This window comes from Poecilia reticulata, chromosome 5 (genome assembly GCF_904066995.2).
Source record: "Poecilia reticulata chromosome 5, P_reticulata-male-v2, whole genome shotgun sequence".
NCBI classification, from domain to species: Eukaryota; Metazoa; Chordata; class Actinopteri; order Cyprinodontiformes; family Poeciliidae; genus Poecilia; species Poecilia reticulata.
Window position 1 is genome coordinate 28,144,757 of NC_088834.1, and position 27,168 is coordinate 28,171,924.

The following is a 27,168-nucleotide window of genomic DNA, read 5'->3' on the forward strand; positions in this document are numbered from 1 at the left end:
AACAAAAACTATTGACATATGCTGTTAATCAAAAGGATTACAGAGTTGAGACAAAAGCCCTGCACAATTTTCAATGCATTTGTACATGTAGTGTATAAGGAAGCAGTGTTTGGCTATCTGTTAATGTACAACCTTACTGACTCAGATTTCATTGTAGCTTAAACCTGCGCTCAGTTAATAATTGCCTTAATTTTGGCTTGTGACATTGAGCCTTATCCCTTGTTGGCTCTCTGCCATCTATTTGTGGTCTACATAGTATGGACAGTGACTTATGAAAGTATTCACTCCCCTTGAAGTGTCTTCATTGTAAAAACTTACAGCATTTACAACCTCAAACCAGTGCATTTTAATATGATTTTTATGGGGTCAGTCAATGCAATGTAGTGCATTGTTACAAAGTGGAAGAAAATTGGATAAAATGTATAATTTTAACAAGGCCTTTTTAAAAGCATCGTTTGGTGATGGACTGAGTGTAGCCTGCATATATATTTGGTTTTCTACAATCAGCTCCAGGGTGAAAAATCTATGAGATGGCAGCATCATGCTGTGGGGATTCTTTTCTTTAGTACAGACAGGACGTGTGGTCAGGATTCATGGGAAGCTTGTTAGAGCTTGATAAAGGGCCATCTTGGAAAAAACCCAGTTAGATCAGTGGTGCCAAAGTTGGTCCTTGGGAGCTGGCATCCTGTGTGTTTTAGTTCTCTCTCTGGTGGTAGAAACAACCTTCTCAGCATGTGAGTGTTGGTCTTATTGCTCTAATGAGCCTTCATTTGATCCAGGTGAGTTAAACCAGGGAGAGAACGAAAACATGCAGGATGCCTGCCCTTCAGGACTCACTTTGGGCACCACTGGGTTAGAGGTTGCAAAAGTATTCAAGACTGAAGTAGTCGCTCAGCAATAAACCAATTCATTGAATGATAAATTAAAAGAAGCTCGACAATTTCTATCCTAGTGATTAATATTTTTTGATGGGCAATTTCATTCATGATTTCGGTTGTGTGTGATTTACATTTCTGTTTTACTTTGGTGTTTCTGATCCTTTTTTAGTTTTTGTATATTTAAAATATTTTCAAATTCCAGTTTACAAAATTAAACTTTATTGATCTATGAGATGGCAATTTTGTAGCATAATGTGATTGTCGTTACATCACTTGAAAATGGTAATATTAAAAGCAATATTAATGTTTATTGTAATAATTTGGTAATATTATGGTAATATTACCATAAAATGGTAATATTAAAAGCAATATTAATGTTTATTGTAATAATTTCAAGGACAATGTCTAGTAAAATTTGTTATCATGACTGGCCTAGTTGTCGCGTTCAAATTTGTACTTAAGAAAAATTTCACATTCATTGAACACTACTTTGCCTTGGTTAAAACTTTAGAGATTTGTTGTTTAAAATGACAAAATGTGAAAGGGTGTTGAGGGTTACAAAGAATGAATAAAAATGTCAATTTCTAGATGTTCTTATAGAAAAAAATAAATAAATCTGCAGCTGTGAAACCAAAACTTGCTTCTACATTGTGTTTCCTCAGGGACCACATGAGTTATAAATGCACATCCCACCTTCAACATGTGGAGTCCAGTCAATTGATTTCAATACGTTGCGGTTGCATAGCCTCTTACTAAATGCCACATACAGTTTAGGAGACACGTGTCTGGACAAAAAAGACAATGTGTGCATGATTTGGTTGATGACACTGGTGTTAGAGTCCGTATCAAACCTCCACAGCCTGTTCAGTAATGGTGATGTTTTCACAGTTGACCGGCTGATAATGTTTGGTGTTTTTTTTCTTTTGCCAATCATAGAAGTGAAGGGCATTATCTGGCATTCGTAAACAGTGATCAGGCTGATCAGCTGAACCCGTGTTGTCTCTCTGCCTCAGAAGGCTTCTGTATTCATTATGCAAACACAAGCATTTGTCCATGGCAAGGAATGTTGTGCACGTAGCCGCGAGTGGCGAAATGTGCAAAAGTGAAAATGCAGTTTGTCCTCTTGTTACACTATCGCCTTTTGTTCTCCTGCAAAGAGGAAAAATCTTGGCAGCATCTGCTTGTGCTCATTAAACAAGCACAACTGAGCTGGTGAGTAGTTAGTATGCATCCCTGTAGTGTGTTCACTCAGCGTTTTTTTAATTTTTTTAAGTAAAATCCTCAGTTCCAAAGGTTCACCCTGTAATGGCCGAACTTTCACTTCATGTGGGAGTCGGGATGGGCCGCACTTTGTCCAGACTCTGAAAACACAATAAAAGATGAGACGCCAAGTGTTCTGGTAAAATTCATTAGGGCGTGGTTCCATCCAAACCAAAGCTGTTGTTGGCTTTTTAATGTTGTTCTTTGCATGAAATTATTTAGGTTTTAGACTAACACAAATCACATACATACAAACACATTCCTCTGAGAGGGATGGAAAAGTAAATATGGTTTTCAATAGTGTTCTGTCCCCTTTAATCCAATGCAGCTAATTGCTAGCAGATTGCCAAAATGTGGCTTTTACGGAAGATTGGAAAGAGGAAGTCCAGTTTACACAATAAACATGTAGGAGACGGTCATCTGAGCAGATTGAGACCAAAATGTAACTCTTTGGTTGACATGGAAGACTTTCTTTGTGTAGGAAAACTAACTTAAAAAGCTGCTCAGAGTTGAAGAGGAATGGTTGGAGCCTGAGATAAGAACCGTGAACAAACAGCCAGATCTGCAACATTATGCTTTAGATCACTGGTCTGCAACTTTAACTACACAAAGAGCCATTTCTACCTGCCCTCAGTCCAGCCAAATAAAACTCATTTACAGTGTTTTATTGTTAAAGTTTTGAAAAAAAAACTCAAACTTCATTTCTGATCAATAGAAAATGTGTTGTAATTTGTATTTCTAGTTTTTGGTTCTAAAAATTGAAAACCTTTCCAAAAAGACTATGGATAAATTTGTTTCTATGGGAAAGTTGATACAGTTGTAACAAAAGCGTAGATCTAGTTCAGTGGTTCTTAACCAGTTTTGAGGTCCCGAACCTACCAGTTTTATATGCGCATTCACTGAACCCTTCTATAGTGATAAATAAAATATGATTTCCACCCCGTTCCCCCAAATTCAAGACATAGGGGTGACTCAACTAGAGTCTAGTTGGGTCACCCCATGATCACTAAGTCTTCTTAAAAGATAGAGTCTGTGTTTTCAGCAAAGTTGAGCTGACTGTCCAGGAACGACCCAAATTTGCCACAGTTTCAACAGGTTGGCCATCAAGAGAAACTGGAACCACTTTAAGGTCTTGTTTAGATCATTTAATTAGCTCTACATTCTTAAGAGAATCCATCCATCCATTTTCTATACACCCTTGTCCCTTAGTGGGGTCGGGAGGGTTGCTAGTGTCTATCTCCAGCTAGCGTACCGGGCGAGAGGTGGGGTTCACCCTGGACAGGTCGCCAGTCTGTCGCAGGGCATTCTTAAGAGTGAAAGATTTCTAATAAATAATGCAGACTTTGCGGTATTCTGATTTAGTCATGTAATTATATTAGTTGTGTTATCACCCCACGCCACTAGAGGCAGTACCAACCTCGAAAAGATGCGACTAAGGAGCAGATTTAGAAGTACACCGAAAGCTACAGAATTTGGTAAAAACTGTGAGCTTTGCTGAAGTAATTAAAGACACAAGTTCAAATCCATGCTGAGAGTGGAGCTCCTTCAATCAGTGCTCCTCCGCAGCACTGATTGGCTAAGCAATGTAACATGACCCTCTGCATTAAGTGATAGCAAAGCGGGGCGCGTCATCACGACTTTACACAAGTGTGTCTTTACCTCTGCGGCAGAGGCTCCGCCAAACCCCTGAGACCGACTCATCGAACCCCTGGGGTTCAATCGAACCCAGGTTAAGAACCACTGATCTAGTTTCTTGTTAAGAAAGAAGGATTCTCATGTCTTCTTCTGACATGAGAATCCTTCATGTCAGAAGAAGACATAAAGGATTCTCATGTCTTCTTGTAACTCTAGCACCAAGAACTACTTCCTTCAGTAGTTCTTGGTGCAGCGCCACCACAGGCCGAGGGGGGGAACAACTTCTTCAATTAGTTTGGATTGTTTGATACAGCAGCAGCTGAAAATGTAGCAAATGTTGCAGTTTTGGTTCCCAATCAAACCAAGTGTACTGGACTATCTGATTTGAAAACACCCGTCGGGTCAATCTGTCCCATGAAAAAACTGGGAAAAGTAAACATACATTTGTTAATATAGATATATTTAAAAAAATATTAGTTATCAGTTTTAGGTAAAGTTTTTAAGAGCCATTGTGGAAAGTCCAAAGAGTCGCAGATTGCAGATCAAAACCTATTCATGTTAGACTTACAGCAGCATTTAAAGTGAAAGGCTGGTCTTCAAAGTGTTGACTCAGTAGTGTTGAATACAATCAAATTCCACAATTTTCAGACTTTTATTTGTAAAAGCTTTGAAAGCCATCATTTTCATTTTCTTGCAATTCATAATTACATGCTACTTTGGTGTGGCCTGTTAGATAAAAGCCCAATAAAATCCTGACTGAGCTACATCAGGATTGTTGCAATACTTTGTTGCCTAGCAGCAAGAAAGTCCTAGGTTAGAATCCTGGCCTCAGGTTTTTATGCAACGAGTTAGCAGATAGAGGATGAACTGGATTATAATATACCTGCACACATTGCTGGACAATAAATCTGCAGCAGTATACCAATCAATATAATATCAATAGAAAATTTGTTTGAATATTCAATAATTTCACTGACCTCCGTTCCAGAACCACACAGCATTCTGGGGGATGTAGGCTGAAGAAAGGCTTTAGGCGCTCAACTTCTCACAGCCAGTTAAGCAATGTGGGTGGCATCAACTAACTCACTCACTCTTTGGTTACCTAGCAACAACCTGTTGAGTAATTTGCAAAGCTGCAGTTTCAGATTTTGCCACCGTGCATCATAACTGCTTAAATATAAAAAACATCAGATATTTAAAACAAAATAATAATCAATTATTGATATGAAACGCTTACATTCTGATTTGTCTTTCAGCCATAAGGTAATAGTTTCTACCATATAATCTCTTATTTGCCTTTAAAAAAAACCGTTGACTAGGTCAAAATAATGTTTTTCTTGGATCCTCTTACTTCAGGAAACAACACTGTCCTGTGGAAGCGTTTTTCACTCTCGTCAGTGATCATCTTTTATCCCGACTTCTTGTGAAAACGGACCCAGTAAATTCCCCGTGAATCATCCAGTCTAAATACGACTCCCCTACCCCGTATCCACGGCGGTTCCTACAGCAGGAGATTAGCTGTGGAGGAGTCGTGGAGGTCTCCTTTGCCTTAAGAGGGATGAGTCAGACCCACTGTCCAATTGCAGACAAGTTGGCGTCGAGAGGCCCGACTGTAGTCGCCTTATTGTTGTGGTGCGGCCCAACACCCCCCACTCTAGACCCCCCAAACCCAACCCTCCTCCCTGCTGTGGGGCTGAATTAATGCACCGCCAGGTTGCTCATTGTTCTTTATCTGCATTGTCTTCCGGTGCTTTACTTATTTACACTTTACTGCTATTGGTTTCACCACCTGCCGCTGTAATCCACAGCTGAGTGCAACATGCTGCAGTCCCTTCCGTGGGGGTTGCTTTAAGGGACCGGGGAAAATGTAGGAAAACACAGGACTGATTGATGCCTTTAATTAAGCTGTAAGAGCAACCAGGGAATTTTTTTTTCTTATTCATGTATAATTGTACTCGCTCTCAAATATAGGCTTCAGAAGTTTGTTTGTCCCTACACACACACACACACACACACACACACACATATATATATATATATATATATATATATATATATATAATACTGCTTGTGATTTGAAATTATCTTCAGTAATTCACAGTTTCCCACACATGCACTGGCATTCCACCCAGTTCTTGTCCACAGTTCTATTCGCAGGTGTGGCCTGTAATTAGTGGCTCATTCACATCAACCAGCTCTCTCATTGTGCTCCCTCTGGAGTCCCCCATGCTTCCCCCAACCAAGGCCTGTGGAAGAGCTGACACATGAGCATTATCTCTCCCACCCTGGGTAGACTGCGCTGGGCCGGGCCGGCCCCGCCGCACCGGGCGTAGCAATCGCCCCCATGCTGCTGGAAGATAACAGACGTAGTAATGAATTCCAGACTGCTGACGCAGCAAACTCTGCCGCGGAGTAGATCACCCCAACAACGCCGGGGCCAGAGCGCCCCGTAAAAAACGCACGCCATCAAACAGGCAGCCAAGTGCCGTGGCAGCAAAACTCAGCCAACCAAGGAGAGGGAGCCGCAGGGGAGAGTGGCCTCAAGACTGCTTTTTGTTTAGTAAGCTAGTTCACATAACTGGATCATTATATCTCTGGTCGACCATGTTGGAGGCGATGCTAAATTACATCAATGGGAGATCAATTGAGGCTCATAAAGTGAGCTTCAGGTCATTCACCTTTTATAAAAACACTGGCTTGTTTTTCATGGTGGTCTGAGGAGGCAGCATGCAGTTGGTGTGGGTGGGAATGAGCTTGACTTGGTTGGACGTTATGCCACTTCACAGTTTCCTCTTAGTGGGGTAATGAATGTAAAATTTTATCACATTATGATGCACATTTAGTGCCATTTATGATAAAAACAACAATAAAATGTAAACTAAATTCAAGACGGTCACCTCTAGGGGGGAGTAAAAATTAGAGATGCATCGATCTTAATCTCTGTAAATTGAAAATACTTCTAGATGTGGCAGATCTGTTCAGGCTAATTCTATTTTTTGTGCTCTGAGCTAGAAAGAGCTCTAAATATACTTTACATATGTACAATTTCTAACTTCACTTTCTGAACCATTTGAAAAAAGGTTTGTTGAAGTTGATTTCTACATGTTTGACCAATATGTTCAATGGTTTATTTAACATTGGCCGTTATACTTCTAATTGCACTGACTGAACCAATTAAAGTTGTGTTTGTACATTTTTGTCCAAGCTTGTGAGACTATTTGTATATTTAAGTATGCTGTACTGGTGCAGAGTTTTCAAAAAGATTTTAAATTCAGTACATTTATGTCTGTTCATAAAAAACTAAAACATTTTAAATCAATTCAGCGCAGTTTTTCTGTATTGGATCGATATTGGCTGATACCAATACAGATATCTGTATTGGTATCCGAAGTGAAAAGAAGTGGATCGGTTCATCCCTAGTAAAAACATCGATTCGTCAATGCGTTGCAACAATTTTTTTTTTCAATTCAATATTAATTTGGGTGTACCTGTGAATCTCGCTATGTCATCTTTGTGTCACATATGAAACACCTGGATACAAAGTTGTGAAGTATTTAAAGGAATACAGAGTCAAATCTATTTGTGACCCAAAGAATTTAAATTGACTTGAATTGTGAGGTTTGTAACAATACCCTGCCCTAGTCTACGGGGATTTAAATCCATCATTGTTTACAGTCGGAGGCTTAGACAGACTGTCTCTAAAAATAAAACCTGTTACTAAAAGCACAGCTGACTGCATCGGTTACGTCACAGCTGTGGTGTTCATGAGCAACGCACAATAACTGCACTCCATCATATTTCGGAATGTAAACGCTGCATTCATTGACGCTGCATAAACAGTGTAAAAATAGTTAAATGACAACTAAATTTGTATCCCAGGCATACAACTACTTTCCCTTTTATTGTAACAGGAACTAATTCTTGTCATAAAAATGGTTTTGTCTCCTTGCAATGCTGAACATGCCATACATTTTAGTGTATTCCACTGAAATGCTATAAACAGATTTTTTTTTGTGTGTGTGTGTGTGTGTGTGTGTGTAATTTTTATTTTGTTTAAGAAGAAACAAAACATAGTTCATAATATTTATTATGACACAAGGAATACAAATCAGATTACGTTCTTCCTGTAGAAGTGTTGGTGTTTTGTTCTTATTTTAGACCAGGGATGTCCAAACTGTGGTCAGGGGCCAATTAGGGCCCCAGAACTGATTTTGTGTGGCCCACCAGCACTGGTAGTTGAATCAACCAAATTTTTGTTAATTTATTAAACCCGGATAATAAATTTTTTTTGTATGCTTAGCTTATTGTAGAGGAGTAAAAAACACTATTACGATTTCTTGTGTGATATTTTAAGCCTTCTAGGTCTCTCACTAATAAATACTTGTTTATGGGTGCAGCTGGATAAATGCAGCTCTAGTTTAAAGCGCTTTGAGTGGCCGATTTGACTAGAAAAGATAAATTCAGGCCATTTACCATTTAGGCTGTACCACGCTCTTGATGATTTGCTCAGTTTATTAGCAAATACCGGATCTTTGAGGATTTCCAGGTGTCAGTTCCTTCACTTATTGTAGCCATCATTTGTAATGGCTCTCTGGCAGAGCAGAAAACAAATTGATATATTTTAGTCATTAAATTTTTATTGTCTCTTAAATACTTTTCACGGCACATAACATCAACAAGAAGAATATTACTGTGGAGAATCTACAGGCTTAAAAACCACTTCTCTTCATGTCCTTTGAGAGGCTCCTGAGTTAAAGCCTTTGCATGAGCCTTTGTAAATGAAGTCTGGCAAGACATGAGTAAGAGTCAAGTTTTGCCTTGGCAGCCAGTGCTTCTCTTTATATATCATAATAAAAAGATAAAAAAAACTAAATCTTGTCGATCCACCTGCCCACAAAGGTTCACAAGTAAGAGTTATTGCTGCCGTGCCTTAAGATGGCAAATCAAAGCCCTCTGAAAGTGGAACATGTGGAGAAAAGGTCTCGTTTTTGGACTGAGCTCTTTTGTGTAAAGGTTTACCTTTTGCTGTCCACATGTGCATGTCAGGCTCTTATTTTAGGATCATAAAAGGATGTGAAGTGCCTTTGACAGTAAAGGAAAACCTCCTGTAAATACTTAGCGCTTGTTGGCATGCCAAGATCAGTCGAGCGGGGATTTTTAAAGTTGTGTTAATGGGATTCTTCCTGCAAGTGAGGATGTAGAATAATATAATGTTAAAAAAAATGTTAAAAAAAATTGGAATAACATACAGGAATGGTGAAGTTTCTGTATATTTCTCCCCAGTGCTGAGACTACAGCATCGGACCTGAAGCAGCTACCAGTTCTCCCCACCAGAGTACTGAGGGAGCATCCATCGCTTAACTACTGGTAAGAAACCTGATCACGATTTCTCTTTATCAGCTACAATAAGCAGCATTCAGAATCCATTTCTAGTCTTCCTGAGTGAGTGGTTTAGAGCTGCAGCTAACAGTTATTTTAGTAATCGATTATTCTGACAATTTATTGAGCAATTGGACAAAAACAAACATGGCACATTCTGCAGATTTTTCATTTGACTGCCTGTTTGGTACAATATTAAAAGTACATGTTTTTCATCTTAAATGCAAAATGTATATTTTTTGTCCAGTTTTGGCTTAATTTCTGCTCTGAGGTTGTTCTTTTAGCAGTTTGGCATGTTTTAGAGTCTGATTATTTGATTACTAAATTAGTTGCTGATTATTTTCATAATCGATTCATCACAATTAATCCGATTAATTGTTTCAGTCCTACAGTGGTTTCTAATTTGTTATCCTATGGTCTTTCTTTGAGTGTGAGAGAACATGTCCAGTTGAGGATCATGGTGTTGGTAACGGCATCCATGTGTTGTCCTGAAACAATACAGATCCTCACCTTCTCTGTTAAAGCTCCAAAAGGCTGCTGAGTCAGCCTAAATGAACAGCCGAGCTGTTTTCGTGGTTAATAATACTGTTTTCTCTCTTGGTTTCTTGCACCTTAACAGCCACACAAAAACTCAAACTAGCTAGTTTATAGTTTGGTCAACTAGCTTGAAGCATTCAAGCCGAAGTGTGTTGTTGTCAGGGCTCATTCAGCTTTGAAGTGCTCATGCATGTTGATTGGAAAAAGGTCGCATTTCTGAGCTCCTGCCTGGCAGTCACCGGTCAGGGCTGATCAGAGAGCTTCCAAGCCTGCGACCAAAACTGCAGATAACAGCAGCTGTCCCCTCACCCATATGACCTGAACTACACCGCTATCAGCAGTTGCCACCATTTGAACCAGTCACCTTGGTTGTATTTGAAATGATTCTCAGTGCATAACTAAAAACAATACATGAGCCTGAAATTACGTAACTCAACAGAAGTACAGCACTTCCCTGATCACTAGTGTTTACTATAAATACTTGTTGGACATTATACGTCGCTCACAGCTGATACTATATCTCTCCACTCAGGAGGAGGAACTGTAATAAAATATCTTAAAGTAAATTATTTGGAGTTTTGAGTGTTGACACAAGTTAGTTGATTTGGACAAACTGAGTAGAATCTGTTTAGAAATGCTTTTTGCTGTGTATTTTTAGGGCTTTGTCTTGTAAGAATATTATAAAATTGTAATCTTACTGTAAAAGTGTCATAATAAATTGCTGCCATATTGCCTGCCTTTATGTTTGATATGACAGACAAAAAGCCACCGTAGCCCTTGCTGATAATCATCTTTGTCCAAACACTCCATTGTTGGTACTTCATAGGCCGATCATTAGCTTTAATCGAGATAAATTGTAGTGCAAGTTTATTTAATACATGTTTTATTTGTTTCAGATGTGAAAATTAAGTCGTGTATTTTTTCTATTAAAATTGAGTTGCACTGTCATCTACAGAAAGCCTTATGGATTAGTTATGACAGAAAGTTGAATTGACAACAAAATGTGACAGGGTGAGTAACGGCTGATTTGTTTCTGAGCAGCCCTGTCAACTCTGAGTTCATGCGGTGCCACGGCATGTCGTTACGTAACACTTGGAAGGTCACATCAACTTCCAATCAGGACCGTTAGAACGTTCATGAATTGCTGGAAACAGGATCGGGGATTTCTGCTCACTGGGTCTGTCTGAAGCCTTTACTTCATCAAGCTGCTATCAGCTGGTAAAGTTCTGCTCACCCGCTCAGCTATGAACACATACGTACACATGTGCTAAAGATGTGAGCATGTTTTCTCCAACATGCTCACAATAAAGCATTTCTACTTTATTGTTGGTATCTGCCAAATCATTTTAATGCTTACATCATGTAAGGCACAGCGCTTTGGGTTTATACGTGGTCCACATGCCTTGATAAACAAAGCCAAAATAGTTTTTGTTGTTTTGTAAAACTTACAGTTATGGTTTGTGCCTGATACATTTAAGAACAGCCATCTACTCATGCTGAGTTTAGGTTTGATACTTCATGCATGTCTGCTTTGAATGCTATAAAATGTATGTGCACAGAGTTGATAACATGACAGACAGGGAGCCATAGCAGCCAATACATCTTGTTTTTTAAAACTGTCATGTTGAATGGTGAAAACACTCACTAAAGTTAGTTGAAGTTACATATTTGTTTGGCCAAACCCAATAAAAATAAAAAAGATGACAATTGTGAATATTGTCAGTAATATTGTTTTAAAGATATTCAAAAAATATATCATATTATTTTTTTAACAATATTGTCAAAAAATATTGACAATATCGGCCAAAATCGGAATCGGCTGTTCAGGCTTTTTAAAGATGGACCATAACACTGCAATCGGTCAGAGACATAAAAAAAAATGCCCAAAGTGCTGTTTTGACCACATATTTCACAGGTCAAACTCCAGTCCTGGAGGGCCACTGCCCTGCAACTTTTAGATGTGCCTCTGCTGCACCACACCTGAATAGAATAATTAGGTCATTAGCAAGGCTTTGGATAACTTATCTACACAAGAAGGAGGTAATTAAGCCATTTCATTCCAGTGTTTTATACCTGTGGCACATCTAAAAACTCCAGGACAGCGGCCCTTGAGGGCTGGAGTTTGACACCCCTGAAATTAATGACTAAACTCAATTGATTAGACATGAGAAATAGGCCAATAACTTAAAGGTGAAATTATTATAATCTAATCCTTTTAAACAGAAGCTTGTAGGTCAGGTTCCAGTTATAAAGTCGACAGAGAAGCAGATCTCTGTGTTTACAAACCCGTTACTAGGAGGATGTTTTTATTGTAAAGTGGCTGACTACACTCTGAACTTTAATTACATTTATTCATTAGACTGGGAGGTGCTGAGAGCTGCTGGTTGTCTGAGGCATTCCTCCGACTCTCCAATCCACTCCGCCGCCGTTGATTTGCAAGCCCGTCTCTCTGCTCTCCCTCTCACTGATATCAAGCAGATGCATCCTGGCAGCATCCTCATTGGGAATGAGCGGAGACATCACCATACGTCTACTTTTATTTTTATATCTGAGAGACTGCTCTGCGCTAATAAAAACTGATTATAGTGAGAAGTAAATGGGAGGCATTAGCATGGTTAGTAGATGAAAGTTATCAGCGGGCCAATGGGCTAGGCTGCATTTTCTGCATGAGCGGACTGAATGTGCTTCAAAGAAAGAGCCCTCGCATAACAGTCCCTCTGTGGCCACAATCTGTTACACTTGACGGATTATTCATTAAATGTTTTATCCCCTCATCCGCAGTGAGGAGAGAGTGACTGAACATTACAAGAAACTCAAGGGAGTGACCAGAGGACAAGCCATCGTAAAGTAAGTTTGGGAAACAAACAGAAAAGACTGTATGTGTGGTGAAGTCGGACAGTGTTGCCTCTGTCTGCCTCTCCTTAGAGTCTGCATGTGCTTGTACCTCTTTAACCTCATGTCTGCACTGTGGCGGCTGCAGTTAGAAGAGGTGGCTGTCAGCATGCCAGACTGTGTCATTAATTAGAAGGGCTGCTTCTATAGTAGGCAGCCTGCCAAGCCTTGGGAAGCATGGAAGTCCTCCATCGTGCTTTCCCTGGGACCAAATGATTTCTGTCCTTGAACTGATCAATGAACTCTCCCCCTCTGTCACAGCCCCCAAAGCAAATCGATCAGCTTGTCATTGTAAATGACTGCGGCCTCTCGACGGCTGGATCTTAAATCCCCGTCTGTCAGTTGTGGTACAGATATCAGGTGACAGTGATGAAGTGTAAGTAGCTGAATTTCTGTTAACCTATTCCTCTCTCGCTGTAGATATCTGGCCCTGGTGGAATCTCTGCCCACATACGGAGTTCATTATTACTCTGTGAAGGTAACAGCACTGCCTTAACACATACAGCAGTCCAAACTTTGAACAGTCATACATTATCTTGCAAAAGTATTCATATTAGCGATGCACCAATCCGATATTCATATCTGCATCGGTCCAGGTAGTGAAGAAAATTCTAGATCAGGTATCGGTGACAATGTCTTTTTTTTTTCTCTCCATGTAAGTTTACAATTTAAGAAAGTGGTGCCCACCATCGTTCTGTCCTTGCTAATGGGAAGCATCCCCACAGCCTGATGCTACCACCACCAAGTTTTAATGTGGGGTTCCAGATTAATTGCAGTTTTATCAGACTCCATTTTGAATGAACCCCAAAAGGTTTAAGACTTTTTTCATCTTCTACGTGTTTTTTTTTTTTTTTTCATATTTGGCAGTAAACTTATAAGTGAAAAATGCTATGACTTGTTTCTTCTGCCAGTCTGTCATAAAGACCAGATTTGCAGAGTGAACGACTCATCTGGTCTCTGTAGCTGAATTTGCAATTCTGAAACATCTGTACGAGCGTGGTTTAGTGAGTCTTAGGGAACGAAGTGATCCGCCTTTCCCCGACCAGACCTTATTAACTTAAGGTGTTTTAAAAAGATCAAACGGTGATGTTAAAATGTCTCTGTCAGCTTAGCAGGTTTTTGTTTTTTTGTTTCGGACCTCTCACGTATTTGATCTCTTCTTGTGTTACCATTTCTCTGATCTTAATGAGATAATAGCTTCTGTAATGGGCCTCCTTTTTCAGACTCCACCAATAAAGATTCTTATGCTCTGTGTGTGTGTGTGTGTGTGTGTGTGTGTGTGTTTTTTCTTTCATACAGGATAAACAAGGAATACCATGGTGGCTGGGAGTCAGCTATAAAGGCATTGGCCAGTACGATTTGCAGGATAAGCTGAAACCAAGAAAGGTAGAATCGTTCACAGCTGTTGTATTTTTTTCATGTTTCCCAACTTTCATACCTCATGGCTTAAGCACTTTCTTTTCTTTTTCTGTTTTTTTCCAAGCCAATTTGAGATTCGGTCTCAGTTATTCTTTGATTACTTCAAAAACAAACTTGTTGTTTTCTTACAAACCACATTCAGCTCTGGACACAACAGATTACAGCAGATTATGGAAAAAATATTTAGCATCTCTAAAACTCTACATTTGCTGCTGGAGCTGCCGGCATTATCCCACTTTTTTTGTGTAAGTAGGTGAATGATTTGTCAATACGCTAAACAGGCGTAATCTGGGTCTCTGGTTCCCAGGGATGGAGGAAGAGGAAAACAGATGGAGAAAAATAGATTAGTGAGTCACCGTGTCCTCGGTGCACTCAAGGCTGTGAAGTGTCAGAGCAAACACTGAGAGCGTCAACACCATCAAAATGATTGGGAAACAGCTCAGCTGACCAAGTGTAGAAAAGCAATGCAGGAGGAAAGTCCAAGTGAATAACACAGGGTTTACTGTCGTTTCACGATTTAAACTGGGATTAGAATCTTATATTGACCAGAAGTATTTGATGAAATACACCAGAAATGTGCGAAAGTTATTTCTTCCCTTCTGCCAAAATTTTGTGTTAATTTCTCCAGAGCCGGTTTCATTAGACTGAGCCTTGCTGCTGCATGACAGGAACCTGTTGATGTAGCAGGGTGTGCTGTTATGCTGAAATCTGAGTCATTAATGGGCAGAGGCACAGCATGCTGCTCCTCCGTTCTCCTCCTGGACGTGTAATTATGGCGCTCCACGGGAAGCTGTAGAGCACTGGGACAGGTTTGGCCCTTTGCCAGCTATAGAGGAAGGAGGATAGGGGGTGTTGGGGGGTAGGTAAGAGCTGTGGGACAGCAGTGAAAGTCTCGGGATGCTGGAACGGTTCAGAGAAACAGACTGTTCTGTTTCTGTCTCCTCAGCTCAGTGCGGTATCAGTTAAATTAGAGTTTCCTGGGCAGCACAGACAGAGCCTTTTGTTTGACCCGAGCCGTTCCCTCTTGCCCTCTGGCCAGCCCCTCTTAGCAGGCTGCATTCATTGTTGTAATCTGTCTGTTTGGGTCTCAGCGAGAACACAATTGATCAAACAGTACAGAGCTGTTGCTTGCGGTGGCCGGCGATGCTGGGATTGTCCCGTTGTTACTGGTGTAAGTGCGGTTAACAGTTCACATTGTTCTGTTTTTAGATGCATAGAAAGTTTCATTGTGCTACAATTTACATCAAAATCAAGTGAGAATGCTTTTAAAAAATCCACATCTGGTTGGATCAGATTGGGTGCATTGAATCTTGATTCTAATTCATCATTTAGAATGAGGACTAATTATTTTTGCTTTTCCAATGTTAGTCTTTTTCATCTCCGCCTTGAGGACTTTTTGTACCCGCTTCGGGAGCTGATGTTTGAAATACATTTTCTATAATCTTCTCATAGTTTAATGTTATGTAACTCCAATAAATCATGTTCACTAGCAGGGAGTCACTACCTGTTCTGTGGGAATGATCAGACGTCTGATGAAGCCTGATTATCAGATGAAGTCTGGGTTTTCTTAAAGCTACACCTTTACTGATGTGAACATCCTGTCTACAAAGCCTGCGCGTCTAAAACAGAAAACTAGACTGTGCTAGAAGTGAGCTTGCGATTTTGTGAAAAAATAGAGTTGTAGGGAGTCTGACTCTTAACAAAAGTGTGAGTAATGAAGGGAACATGTTCTTTGATGTTTGGTTAATTTATCTGACAGTTTCCTTCTCGCTGTCAGGATTTCACAACTCTTGGTTGTGTGTCATTCTCTGGAAATGTACAGTGTTGCCATTGAGCAGCAGCTGGTATGTGACGCGCTGTGCGACGGGTGGAGTCGGTCCTACTCTGCACAAGCAAGTTCCAAAACGACCTTTGACACATTTTGCATCTTTGAGCAGTATCTTAAATCAAACATCTATATCTGATTTTTCTTTGGTAGACTAGATGCTCGTGGGGGGTCTTTGGGTTGTTGAGTGTGAGCTGGATGTGAACAGGTTGATCCCATCTAAAACCACAGGCGTTTCTGGCAAACGACCACGCTTCTTTAATTAGACGCTTGGGAATTACAAGAGAAACGTAAATAGAGCAGGAAGACGCATTTTATTTGCTCTTGTCTTGTGCTTTTGGGTGTACGAAAGTTATTTATTTAGAAGTGACGTTGAGTCACAGAGTGATCTGTTGGACCGTTTCCAACGGTCCAACATTAAGTCTTGTGACTCAAGAGTTTGAGGTGTGTCTTTTCGCTGACGCGTCACAATGCCAGCTCTTCTCTTCACAGCCGCTGGAGCTCAATAGTTTCACAGGAGTGGAGTTTCTCTAATGATATGCTGATCCACTCGAGTGTTTATTGTTCTATTATCTGTTGGTATTATGTAAATGATTCAGAGTGGTAGTAAGCAGCATGTGTGAATTGGTGTGAGAATCCCTCACAATGAGGCACATCCTCCTTCCTGGTTCCTGTGATTCATTAAGTTAGACTCTTTATTTTTATTTTTTATTTTTTATCCTCTTCCCTCCCCCCCGTAACAGTAGTTGACAGAGAAAAGCAGCTTTGGTTTTAACATAATGTGTGATGATCCATAATGCTGTGATATTACATATTAATCCAGCTCCTGTATCCAAAGCAGGGGGATCTAGTCTAATATTAGGTTGGTGCATAGTCGGCACCATCCTAACATTCTGCTGTGTGGTGCTACAGGAAGCCTATGTTATTAATGATTATCTCAATGGTGTCCAATCTTTTTGCACTGGGAACGAAAACTGGCAAATTTAAATTATGGGCAGGCCACAAAATTCATTCAATTAAAAGTGCAGAAATTATTATTTTTATTTTTTCTTTAGTTCTACCTGTTCAAGAAAAAAAAACTATTTCTTAATGAATTGGCATATTATTATAGATCCAAAATATACAAAGGGCTTCAGACTGTTATTAAAAATAAAAAAACATTTCCAAATTTTTGAGGTCATCAGCTGTTTTCGGCTTTATTTGCCAAAGTTGAACTATTCTAGACTTTCGGTCAGAATAGTCTACAAATCCCTTAAAAATCATTTTAAGGGTGACAAAAAGCCCCTGGACTAGATTATAGCAACAACTGCCTTCATAATGTATTCAGACCTTTTCACTTGTTCACATTTTGTCACATTGTAACCGCAAGCTAGTTGATATTATTGAACTTCTATGCGGCATCTCACCATTTTAACACAGGAATAAGCCTTGATCCGGGCCGTTCCGTGTAGCTGCGGCCGTGTGTTTAGTGAATCTCCATCTCAGTCCCCATTCTTTTGCATGGGCTCTCTGAATTGCTCTGTAGTTAGTAGAGAAGCCCAAAATATCGGTATCGGCCAATGTTACTCATTTTTTAACATGCAAAGTAAGGGTGGGCATTTATTCATTGTGAAAAATTGGTTTTGATAAGAATTTTTTCGATATCGTCTTGATAAATGTAAAGTAACAATGGTAAAAACAAACAAAAAAACAAGCAGCAAACCTGAAAGTATTATCAGGTTTTACAATGTTATTTTAACTCTTTTCTTAATTGTTCCACAATAAATATCAATAAATTTGAAGATATGACTAAATGCCCTTCTTGAAGTGGCACCTTGAAGAAGCATATGGTGAATACAGTCACATCCACACAGTTACCTAAAACCGTTGTAATAAATGGTTTTTATCATATTCATAGTAGTGTCACAAAGTATAACGATAACATTCTGACTGTTATAACAGTCCATATTGCCCACCCTTACTTTAAAGTATTTAAAACCTGGGTAACCAGAAGCAGAGGTGAGTTTAAATGCCTACAAACAAGGAAGTGTCCCACTCTAGTGAATACCTGCACACAACCTGTTCATCAGGTCTGACTGAGAACCAGGAAGGGGAGGAGGAAATCTGCGCTCCAGCCCACTGGGAAGCCAGAGGCAGCATAAGGTGCCGGTGATGTCACAATGGGAGGGGGCTGAAGTTTAGGAGGGGGGTGTGGTTACCTCAGCTGAAACTTGCAACACCTATCTGGATCCCTGAGAACAGACAAGAGAGAGTATTGTTCGAGGAAGCTCTAGCCCTGTGGGAAAGTCACAGTCAAAGGATTCAATATAAAACCAAAGAGAATTCCAGCAGGATCCAACACAAAACACCGGCTGCGGTAAGACTTTAAAAGTTGACAGATTTTCCTTTTTGAATCCTATCTGACTGGCTTTAGAGAGCTCTGATATGTATGCTGTTTATCTCTGTAGTGCTAAGATAAGTTCAGAGTCGCTGGTGGTTTAAATATAGCCTTTGAGTGATTCCTCTCCAAAGAAGTCTTGGAAGTTTAGTCCTCCTCGTTTGGTATGAAGTCAATTTTAGGGTTTTGGGCCTACAAGATATTTTCCTGCCAAGTTTTTCCTGAGCTGCTTCAGCAAGCACAGCTGGTTCTGTGGGACAAAGAGAGGAGAGCAAAATAAAACGAGAAGCTGGCTCCCTGCCTGGCTAGGATCGGCTCCCTGGAGCTGGAGATGTTCACCTGGCCAGCCCACCAGGACTCTGACCTGCCTTAGTTACAGATTGTTTCTTTTATTTCAGTCATTTTTCACCTTTCCATACACGAGTTGAAAATTTAAAAAACACACAATCCTGAAAAAACAAAATGAAAAAAAGACAGAACTGATAAAGAAATGAACATTACTTAAACCACTCAAAGTGCAGACCAAGTCTGTCACCATAAGCAATTAAGGTATTATGATAGATTAAAATGAGGTCGGTAATTTTCCATGTAATGATTAATATTTTTTCATGGTCAGTTTTGTTTTCAGAGACAAACCCATCTTATTTATGGTTTCAGTCACAAGTGGTTTTTATTTATTGTTTTTGGTAGTTTTGTTTTCATATTTAAGATATCTCCAGTTCCAGTGCTTTACAAAATGAAAGTTTATTGGTCTTTGAGAAGGCGAACTTGTTATTGCAACACATTAAATGGCCTCAAAACAACAATATTATTGTTAATCTTTATAACTTCTGGGACAATTTATGGTTCCAGGAAGGAATTTGCCGTCATGACATTCTCCAAAAAGTTTCAGTTGAGTCTGTGGGCAAAACTCATAAAGTAAAAGAAACGGTCACAAAAATTGGTTTGACACAGCTTTTCATTCTCATAGAAATTGTATGGATGGAAGTTTGCACTGACTACCTGCTCCACTGTTGCAAAACAGTCCAAGTTGCTTTAATATTTGCTTTTCCCTCTGGTCTGGGAACTTCTTCTCTCTCATGTGACAGGACTTGTAGCTCTGCAGAGTATATTTGTTTAACATCCTCATGTGCATCAGATGACTCTGAATGTTTGCATTCTGCAAGCCCACTTTTCAGTCAATGCTCCCGGCTTGTGTGCTCAGCAATATGTAATGCCGTTCTCTCTCTCCCTCTCTCCCTCTCCATCTGTTTCTTCGCAGTTGTTTCAGTGGAAGCAGTTGGAGAATTTGTACTTCCGGGAGAAGAAATTCGCAGTGGAAGTGAACGACCCACACAGGTCAGCAGACAGGCCACTTCGCTCGTCTCTTCTGATCCGAAGTGGCGCGTCCTTCGTGTTCTGTGCGCCTGTTTTAGTCGCCGCCCTCGTTTCAGATCTCCTGTCATTGTGAAGGGCGTCTGCAGCCAGCAGCCCGTTTATAACCCAGTCTTGATAGCTTATATGTTTTACTAAGTTTTTTTCCCTGCTTTTCAAAAGTTATTTTAAAATTCTCAGAATTGCTTCTATCAGGTTTTAGTCAGAGGTTCTCAGCTACTCAAACGGTTCTGGTAGTAAAATTTATTATTTGCTCTGTTGGCTCTCATTTTAGTCAGAAAACATTTTTGAGCAGCAGGATAAACATTTCTTTCTTCCTATGCAGAAGAACAGTGACCAAACGGACTTTCGGACAAGCCGGCCTGGTTATCCACTCCTGGTATGCCAGCCACTCTCTGATCAAAACCATCTGGGCGATGGCCATCAGTCAGCACCAGTTCTACCTGGACATGAAGCAAACCAAAGTGAGTTTCTATGGTTTCCAGCTTGAGATGTGTCTACTTGTGTTGTTTTGGGTTAAAATCATGAAGTGAGATTTGATGCTTTCTGTTTGTGGTTAAAATGACGGATAAGCTTTGAGTGTAGTTCTCCATGAGGAAGACGCTGAATGACCTAATAAGGATTTTCCTGGAAGGCAAGGTGTGCGTTTGTGCACGATGCAACTGTTTAGTTTTTGGTTTGTCGAGCAGCGGGCCTCTACAAGGAAGTTCATTTGAACTGATTTGGTCGATAGCTGAGTTTTATTTTCACCTGATTGTATCATAAATAACATCGGGACTTGTGAAAGGTTTAGTTTGATGTGAGGTAGAAAGATTATTGCGGCCATGATGCGATGAAAGATTATTCTGAGTCAACATATTGACCTGGTTTCCAGTCCCGTCTTCTGTGTTTCCAAATTATTAGGAAAAGCCATTCAACTAAATCTGTCGCAATAAATCAATTAATCAAAATCAGAGTATACTGTATAGATCCCCAAAGGGAAATTGTTTATTTAACAAGCTACTCCATCTAAATTGTTGAATATTAGCAAATACAAAATATAAACATAAGTGATAAGTAAAAATATATATATACGTAATGTGAAAATGAAAGTAATTTAAATGTGACATAAATATAACATAAATCAAATGAAATATGTAGGAACAGGTAAAAATGTTAGTCTGCAAATGAATCTGTAGTTGCATGTTGCATGCATCAAAATGAGCTGGATAACATCCAGTATGAAAATGAAATTCAAATTCAAAACAACAATATTAGCGTTTATCGCAATAATTTCTGGGACAATTTATCGTCCAGCACAATGTTTATCATTGCAGACCTACTGTAGAACTATTCCTACCAGAAGTTATTTGTCTTCTAAGCAGCTAGGAGACAAATTAAATAAATGGGTTTTTTCTACTTAATGTGGAAGGCATGTTTGTGTTCAACAGTATTGCTCAGAAAAAGAAAAAACATTATTTTCTTCTTGTATTGCATTTATATAGTTGTTTCTTTTTAGAAGTTAAGAGTAAAGCTGCATTTATACCTGGTTTATAATAAGCTTTAACTGATTCCGCCTCTGAGGTTTAGTCTAATTTTGCTTAATAACAATATAACGATATAAAGGAACAACCTGTCTGTTTTGTCCTGCTTATGACAGAGATTAGTTATTTATGTCACAGGTGGAGAACATTGTTGAGAACAGTCGTAGTCAAACCGGACACGTTGAGCATGTCAAAGATCAGTTGAAGATCAACAGTCAGGCCACCTGAATGTCCCATTTTCCTTTGAAACGGCTTCCTTAAAACGCTCCCGGTCCCAGTTCAGCATGATTTTCTGCTCCGGCTCATTCCATCCTCCATTCCTCTGTCTCTTCTCCTCCCAGTCCAACATGACCACAACCAGAAGCTCGAGCGACATCGCCGTGGACCTCACCGAGCTCAACATCCCGCGGATCAGCAAACTCTCCATCGTCGAGAGCAACGACCCGCTCATCATGGCCAGCAACGGCAGCCTCATCTCCACCGGTACCCACACAGCTCATCAGCTTCACGGCAGGTTTACGATTCAATGGTGACGCGTAGTAGTTAACTGAGCATACACTTCCTCCAGGTTCTGCAGACTCTGAAGTCAGCGAGGAGCAGAAGAAGGAGAAAATTGCTGAGTTAAAAAAGAAAGAAAAGGACCTTCAAGACACACTGACACAGAAGCTTAAAGAACTAAAAGAGATCTGCCTGAAGGAAGCTGTGAGTATCTGTAGGTTTTGGTTTAGATTCAAATCAGGGGGATCCAGACTGACTTCCGGTTTTGATTTGCAGGCGATCACAGGGAAGCTGCCTAAAGAGTATCCCCTAGCAACGGGAGAGAAAGCCCCTGCGGTGCGTCGGCGGGTCGGGACGACTTTCAAGCTGGATGACCTGAACCTTTATGACCAGGTTTGTAACTCTGTTGCTCTGCTGTTTGTTATGAAGTTAGTCGGTTTTGGTTAACTCTGTTATTGTGCCACATTAGCTGCGTTTACGCTACAAACGTGCGCCACACTTTGTTAATATTCTGCCAATGTCAAAAAAACACAGTTTCACCATCGCTGTGTTTCCATTAGTTCAGAAATGCAAATAAAATCACAAGTGAAAATATTTGTTCACACGAGAAGTCATCAAAAAACATGCAGCGCAATGACCCTCCAACTACTTCCTGTCTTCTTCTTCTCTGTGGTTTGTGTCAGTGGCAGCATCTGGTTGCTGATCATGTGACTCGATTGATGCAGAAATGTTTCCATTGCAGTATTGCGAAATAAACAGAAACCACCAAAACTTTTTATTGAAAATTGAGGGGTTTTTTTTATTTGCCATGTTCCCTTTGAGCAAATTTATGTCAAAGTGTGCACTTACATGGCCGATGCAGTGTGTGTTTGTTATGGTGACGTGGTGTTGAAACTGGGATTAAGAGGCTGTTTTGTGTCTTAAAAGAACATAATCCTTTGAGTAAAGCACTTCAAGTTCAGGTTTTAACCGGTCTCCTCTTCCAGATCAGCAAATAACATGAAACCAAATCGAAATGTGAATATTTTAGGCTGACACAATAACTCTTTGAGAAGATCTCCATGTTTCCTTTGGAATCTCCCCTCTAACTGAGTGGGTGTTGTGTGTTTTTCCTGAAGGACCCTCATCTCAGCAACCTGGAGAGCAAGCGCGCCCTGCAGCAGAAGATCGTAGAAGCAAAAGAGAAGCTGCTCAAAGAGGACGGCCTGGACAAAACGGTGAAGAGGACAAGAAGAAACGACTACCTGAAGTCCAAGGGGATCCTGGAGGACATCATGAGAGAGATTAGTAACTACAAGACAGGAGCCAAGCCTGCTCCGAGAGGCTCACTAGTCTCAGCAGGTAGAGAAGCTGGCTGTTCGCTGAAGCAGGTTCAACATGGCCTGTTTTTGATCATTTAGTGAAAATTCTTCTGTTTGTTTTTTCTCAGATGACGCTCAGTGTTCAGAGCTCAGCTCTCTTTCTGGCAGCCTCACACTGGATGATGGTGAGCATGATGCAGCTACAGGCTTTTATAGCATCGTTTTATCATTTATCACATTAACTTTGTTTGTCGTTGACACAATAAATTCTAAATAAATTTGCTTGAAAAAATCCCAACTGTCCTTATTGTCTGTTTTTTTTTCTCTTTTTGTTCAGTGAGTATCAGTAAATTTGAAATTATGAATAAATGCACTTGGTGCGCACAGTTTAGCGATACACGTCACACTTCTCTATGTGACTGGTGTCCTGAAGAATTGTATTATAGCTGTGAATGTTTTTTGTGTTTGTGTGTAAGTGTATAGTTAGGTAAAAATGAAGTAGCAGCTAGTTATTATTTTATCATTGTCTCAATATATTGTGATAAAACTTTATGTCCAAAACGCCCAGCCGTACGAGTGCGCATCCGTTTCCTCCATCCCTTCACCTGATGCTCATCAGTCTTTACTTTTCGTCTCCTAGACGATGAACTGGGTTCCCAGAGGGAGCGGTCTCGATCGGTTCAGTATTCCCCAAGGCTGCACCCCGCCGTGACTCTGGACATCTTTCACAACAAAGACAGACGAGCCTCTGCTAACGACCAGCTCTCAGCAGGAAGGTAAACAACATGCTCATTCAGAATCTCACAACGCCTAAAATGTCCTTTGCAAGGCTCTGTATTATTTAAAAAAAGTCTTAAACTTAAGTTGCTTTGATGAACTATGTTTATGACTCAAATAGGTTGCAAACATCATGTTGACAACAGAATTGGTCAAAATAGAGAGTTTGTCAGATGGATGATTGGGAAAGCACACCCGATAAGCGGTGTGTGTGTACATGGTTACCATTGCAGCTTTGATGAACCAAAGCAGAGAGCTAGTCGAGACCTGCAGAGCATATCAAGAGCTAAATTCCTGCCAGTCTCCTCCTCCTGCTTCTCCGACTGCCTGCCTCTTATCAGCCAAAAGGCACCGGCTTTAAAAATAGATGGAAAAAAAACACATTGTGCATGAAGACAACAGTTCCAGAAAGAGAGAGGAAAACAGGAAAAAGTGGAGCTTGTGATACTTACATCGCATAACTGTTGGCAAAACATGCCATTTAAAAAAAAAAGAAAGGAATTATCGCTTCACTCTTAAATGGGACTCACTCATGTGTGAAGAATGACTTTAGTACCGTGTCAAACAGAGAAGTTACCTGCATTCAGTAAAAAAGGACTTTGTCCCAATGAGTTGAATGACCTAAAAACAAAGTTCTTATCTCAGTTCCAGCTTCAATTATGACCCAGTCCAGGAATCGCTCCATTACAGCCACGTTGATGCCTTTTCAAGCTGCAACAGTCCACTCAGGCGGCCCTCCAGACAGCCGTGTGATACCCGCAGCATGCCTCCTACGCCTCTCCTCACCCGCAACGCCTACAGCAGCACACAGCTCAGGTACGGAACGGGCTTCAATGACCGGAAAAGGATGTGATTCACAAAGTGCAGTGATAAAATGTTTTCACTGTTTCCATCCTTTTTACTGTTTTATTGAAATTTTTAGATTAGAATTTAACAAAATGCTAAAAATAGGCCAAATTCACAGTAAGGATGTTCTCATATATTTGTTTCTCTTGTCCGTGTGCAACCAACAAATTATTGGTAAAAGTATTTTTGTGGGTTTTACTAGGATCCGATTTTCTTAAGGTTGGGAGACACGCGATCGACTGATGTTTGCACAATTAACAATCGTCACCCCACTATCGCCAACTTAGCAACTTTTCTGATAAAAAGTCAGAATTGGCAGGTTAAAGATAAGAGATTGGCCCAAAAACTGCAATCAGTGCACCCCCGTATTTCACCTTAAAATCATCTTACTTTTTTCTTTTTTTCAGTAAATTTATGATGGATATAAGTGTTTAAATTTAGAATATTGGTTAAAAAATATATCAAGAAATCTAAAAAGAATAATGTTTTAGAATTGGGGAAAAAAATGTTTGGTAAAGAAAAAATCAGATTTTTCTTCCCTACTCGTTGAGTTAATCTAAAACTTAAAATCTGCTCTATTGTATGGTCTCTAAACACACCTGGCAACCGCAAGGAAGTTTTCGGTTCAAATAAATTTCAAGCTAACGTTTTGAAGCAATGATTTTCTGTTGGATTCAAAACTTTTTCCACTGTCGAAGATGCCTTATATATATTTTTTCTGTCATGTGTCATAGTTCCTTAAAACAAATCTTCATCATCTGTACATGATTTGATGTTTTCTTTTATTTTGTTTCATGTTTCTCTAGAACATTAAATCAGTTTTGATTGACTTTGCAGATCGGAGGACGCCGCTCAGCATTTCCACCAGAGAAGTGGGAGTTTGGAGTCTTTGTCTCAGCTCGTGATGGAGACCAAACCACCCGTACCGTGCATCACTGTCTCCGCCGCTCGCCGCTGCAACAGCACCGAGGTCATCGACGACGGTTCGTCACACACCAGCCAATCCAGTGTGGAGTACAACGCGCCCGGCAACCACACCCAACGGCGGCGGACGCGCGGTCGCCACAGAAAGGACCTGTACCCCAACACCGGCAGCATGCCCAACCTCGCACAGCCAGACACCCGTTGCTACGCCTACCAGCCTCAAGGGCGACCCAACACCACGGCGTATTATGTCACCGGCTACCCCAACCACCTGGAGCCGGAGCCGTACACCAACAGAGTTTACATGTACGAGGACGAGATGGAGGGTCACTACAACGTCAACCCCTCCTACCACCACTACCACCATGCGCAGCAGGGTTACTACGGCCACGACATCCACCCGCAGTATGGCTCGGACGTTATGGACAGCGTTCCACACAACGTCTACGCCACGATACGGCCGCCCAGGAACCGGCCGGCGCCCCGTGGCACCGAGCAGGTCAGCAGGAGCATGCAGAGGGCGCTGGTGGTGGAGCACCTGAAGGGCTGGTACCAACGCAGCGCGCCGCAGAAACAGGGGACGCATCACAGCGACTACGACAGAGGCTCACAGCACAGCCTGAGCTACCAGACCATGCCGGCACCTTATCCTCACAGCCACAGGAACATGTACTACTCCTCAGGTTGGTGTGCCGCGCTGCACGCAAGAGGGTTACGGCCACTGAACAAAAGAAATTATTCAGATTTTAATCTCAAAATTCTGACTTTTTTCCTCAAGATAAAAGTCAGAATTCTGAGAAAAAGTCAGATTTTATTTATTTTTTCAGTTGCCCTTTATCCTCTACCACAGCTCTGTGTTGTCTCTCAGCTTCACGTTTTGCCTGTTCACCCGTTAATCTGTACCATTTTTCTCCAGTGTCATCAGCCTCCTCCTCCGGTGGAAACTGGCACATGAGTAATCGCGGAATGTCAGATTACAACATGCCCATGCATGAGTCGTTCTCCTGCTCATACAGCGCAGCTCCCTACGGCCACCCGACCCACAGCAGGTAAGAAGGAAAAAAAAAAAAAAAAACTTCAGCTTTCCTGCTTATCCAATAAGCCACTCCCTGATCCTCCTGATCCCTGGGGCTAAGTGTTCCTGGTTAATTTTCTAACGAATTTGAAAACTGCTGTTGTATTTTACCCACAAAGCAACAATATGTAAATATTCTCTTCTGATTCTCCTGTAACTGATGACTGTTGTCCCTGAAGCGTGCGGCTGTTTGCTCTGAGACGGAGCGTTTCAGTGGGATTACAGGATTACCATGCTCTCTCATAGATCTGCCACCTCCCAGCTTTTTAAAGGCTCTTGGTTCAGTCCCGACGGCCAGAGGCGTTTTTCCCCCTCTAGTCCTTCCTCCTCCTCCAGCCCCCCTTCCGGTCCCTCCTTCCCCTCTTCTCCATACTCCCCCGGCTGTCGGGTCAGACAGGTGGTCCCTGGCCCCGCGCAGCAGCAGCAGCAGCAGCTCTCCAGGGGCCACAGGCTCAGTAAGGTGCCTTTTGCAGAAGGTAGCTCATAGTAAGTAATCTGGCCTGAGTCTCCTCTGTTGCTGTGTCCCCACGGTTTTTATTTTTGCCTGTTGATGTTCTTGAGCAAACGTTGCAGTTTTCAGATGTTTACTCCATGTTTGTCATGTATAATAAGGTTCCTGCATGGCTTATTAAAAATATGCCCGTCAGA

At 40.8% G+C, this 27,168-nt stretch overlaps 1 protein-coding gene across 6 annotated transcripts in view; it reads left to right on the plus strand.

Annotated features, from left to right (window-relative positions):
- The window catches only part of frmd4ba (FERM domain containing 4Ba), a 58,979-nt gene that overhangs the window by 29,219 nt on the left and 2,592 nt on the right, over nucleotides 1-27,168 (plus strand). For 3 of the 6 annotated variants that reach the window (XM_008410469.3, XM_008410465.3, XM_081607409.1), the window contains 16 exons: nucleotides 9,057-9,140; nucleotides 12,471-12,536; nucleotides 13,002-13,059; nucleotides 13,881-13,967; nucleotides 19,464-19,540; nucleotides 19,902-20,040; nucleotides 21,441-21,582; nucleotides 21,668-21,801; nucleotides 21,874-21,990; nucleotides 22,716-22,938; nucleotides 23,027-23,083; nucleotides 23,539-23,674; nucleotides 24,321-24,491; nucleotides 25,359-26,128; nucleotides 26,362-26,494; nucleotides 26,767-27,006. In XM_008410469.3, the coding sequence (XP_008408691.1) occupies nucleotides 9,057-9,140; nucleotides 12,471-12,536; nucleotides 13,002-13,059; nucleotides 13,881-13,967; nucleotides 19,464-19,540; nucleotides 19,902-20,040; nucleotides 21,441-21,582; nucleotides 21,668-21,801; nucleotides 21,874-21,990; nucleotides 22,716-22,938; nucleotides 23,027-23,083; nucleotides 23,539-23,674; nucleotides 24,321-24,491; nucleotides 25,359-26,128; nucleotides 26,362-26,494; nucleotides 26,767-27,006 (2,634 nt within the window). The remainder of the gene's footprint in view (nucleotides 1-9,056; nucleotides 9,141-12,470; nucleotides 12,537-13,001; nucleotides 13,060-13,880; nucleotides 13,968-19,463; nucleotides 19,541-19,901; nucleotides 20,041-21,440; nucleotides 21,583-21,667; nucleotides 21,802-21,873; nucleotides 21,991-22,715; nucleotides 22,939-23,026; nucleotides 23,084-23,538; nucleotides 23,675-24,320; nucleotides 24,492-25,358; nucleotides 26,129-26,361; nucleotides 26,495-26,766; nucleotides 27,007-27,168) is intronic. The other 3 variants (XM_008410468.3, XM_008410467.3, XM_008410466.3) reach the window with 1 other exon arrangement.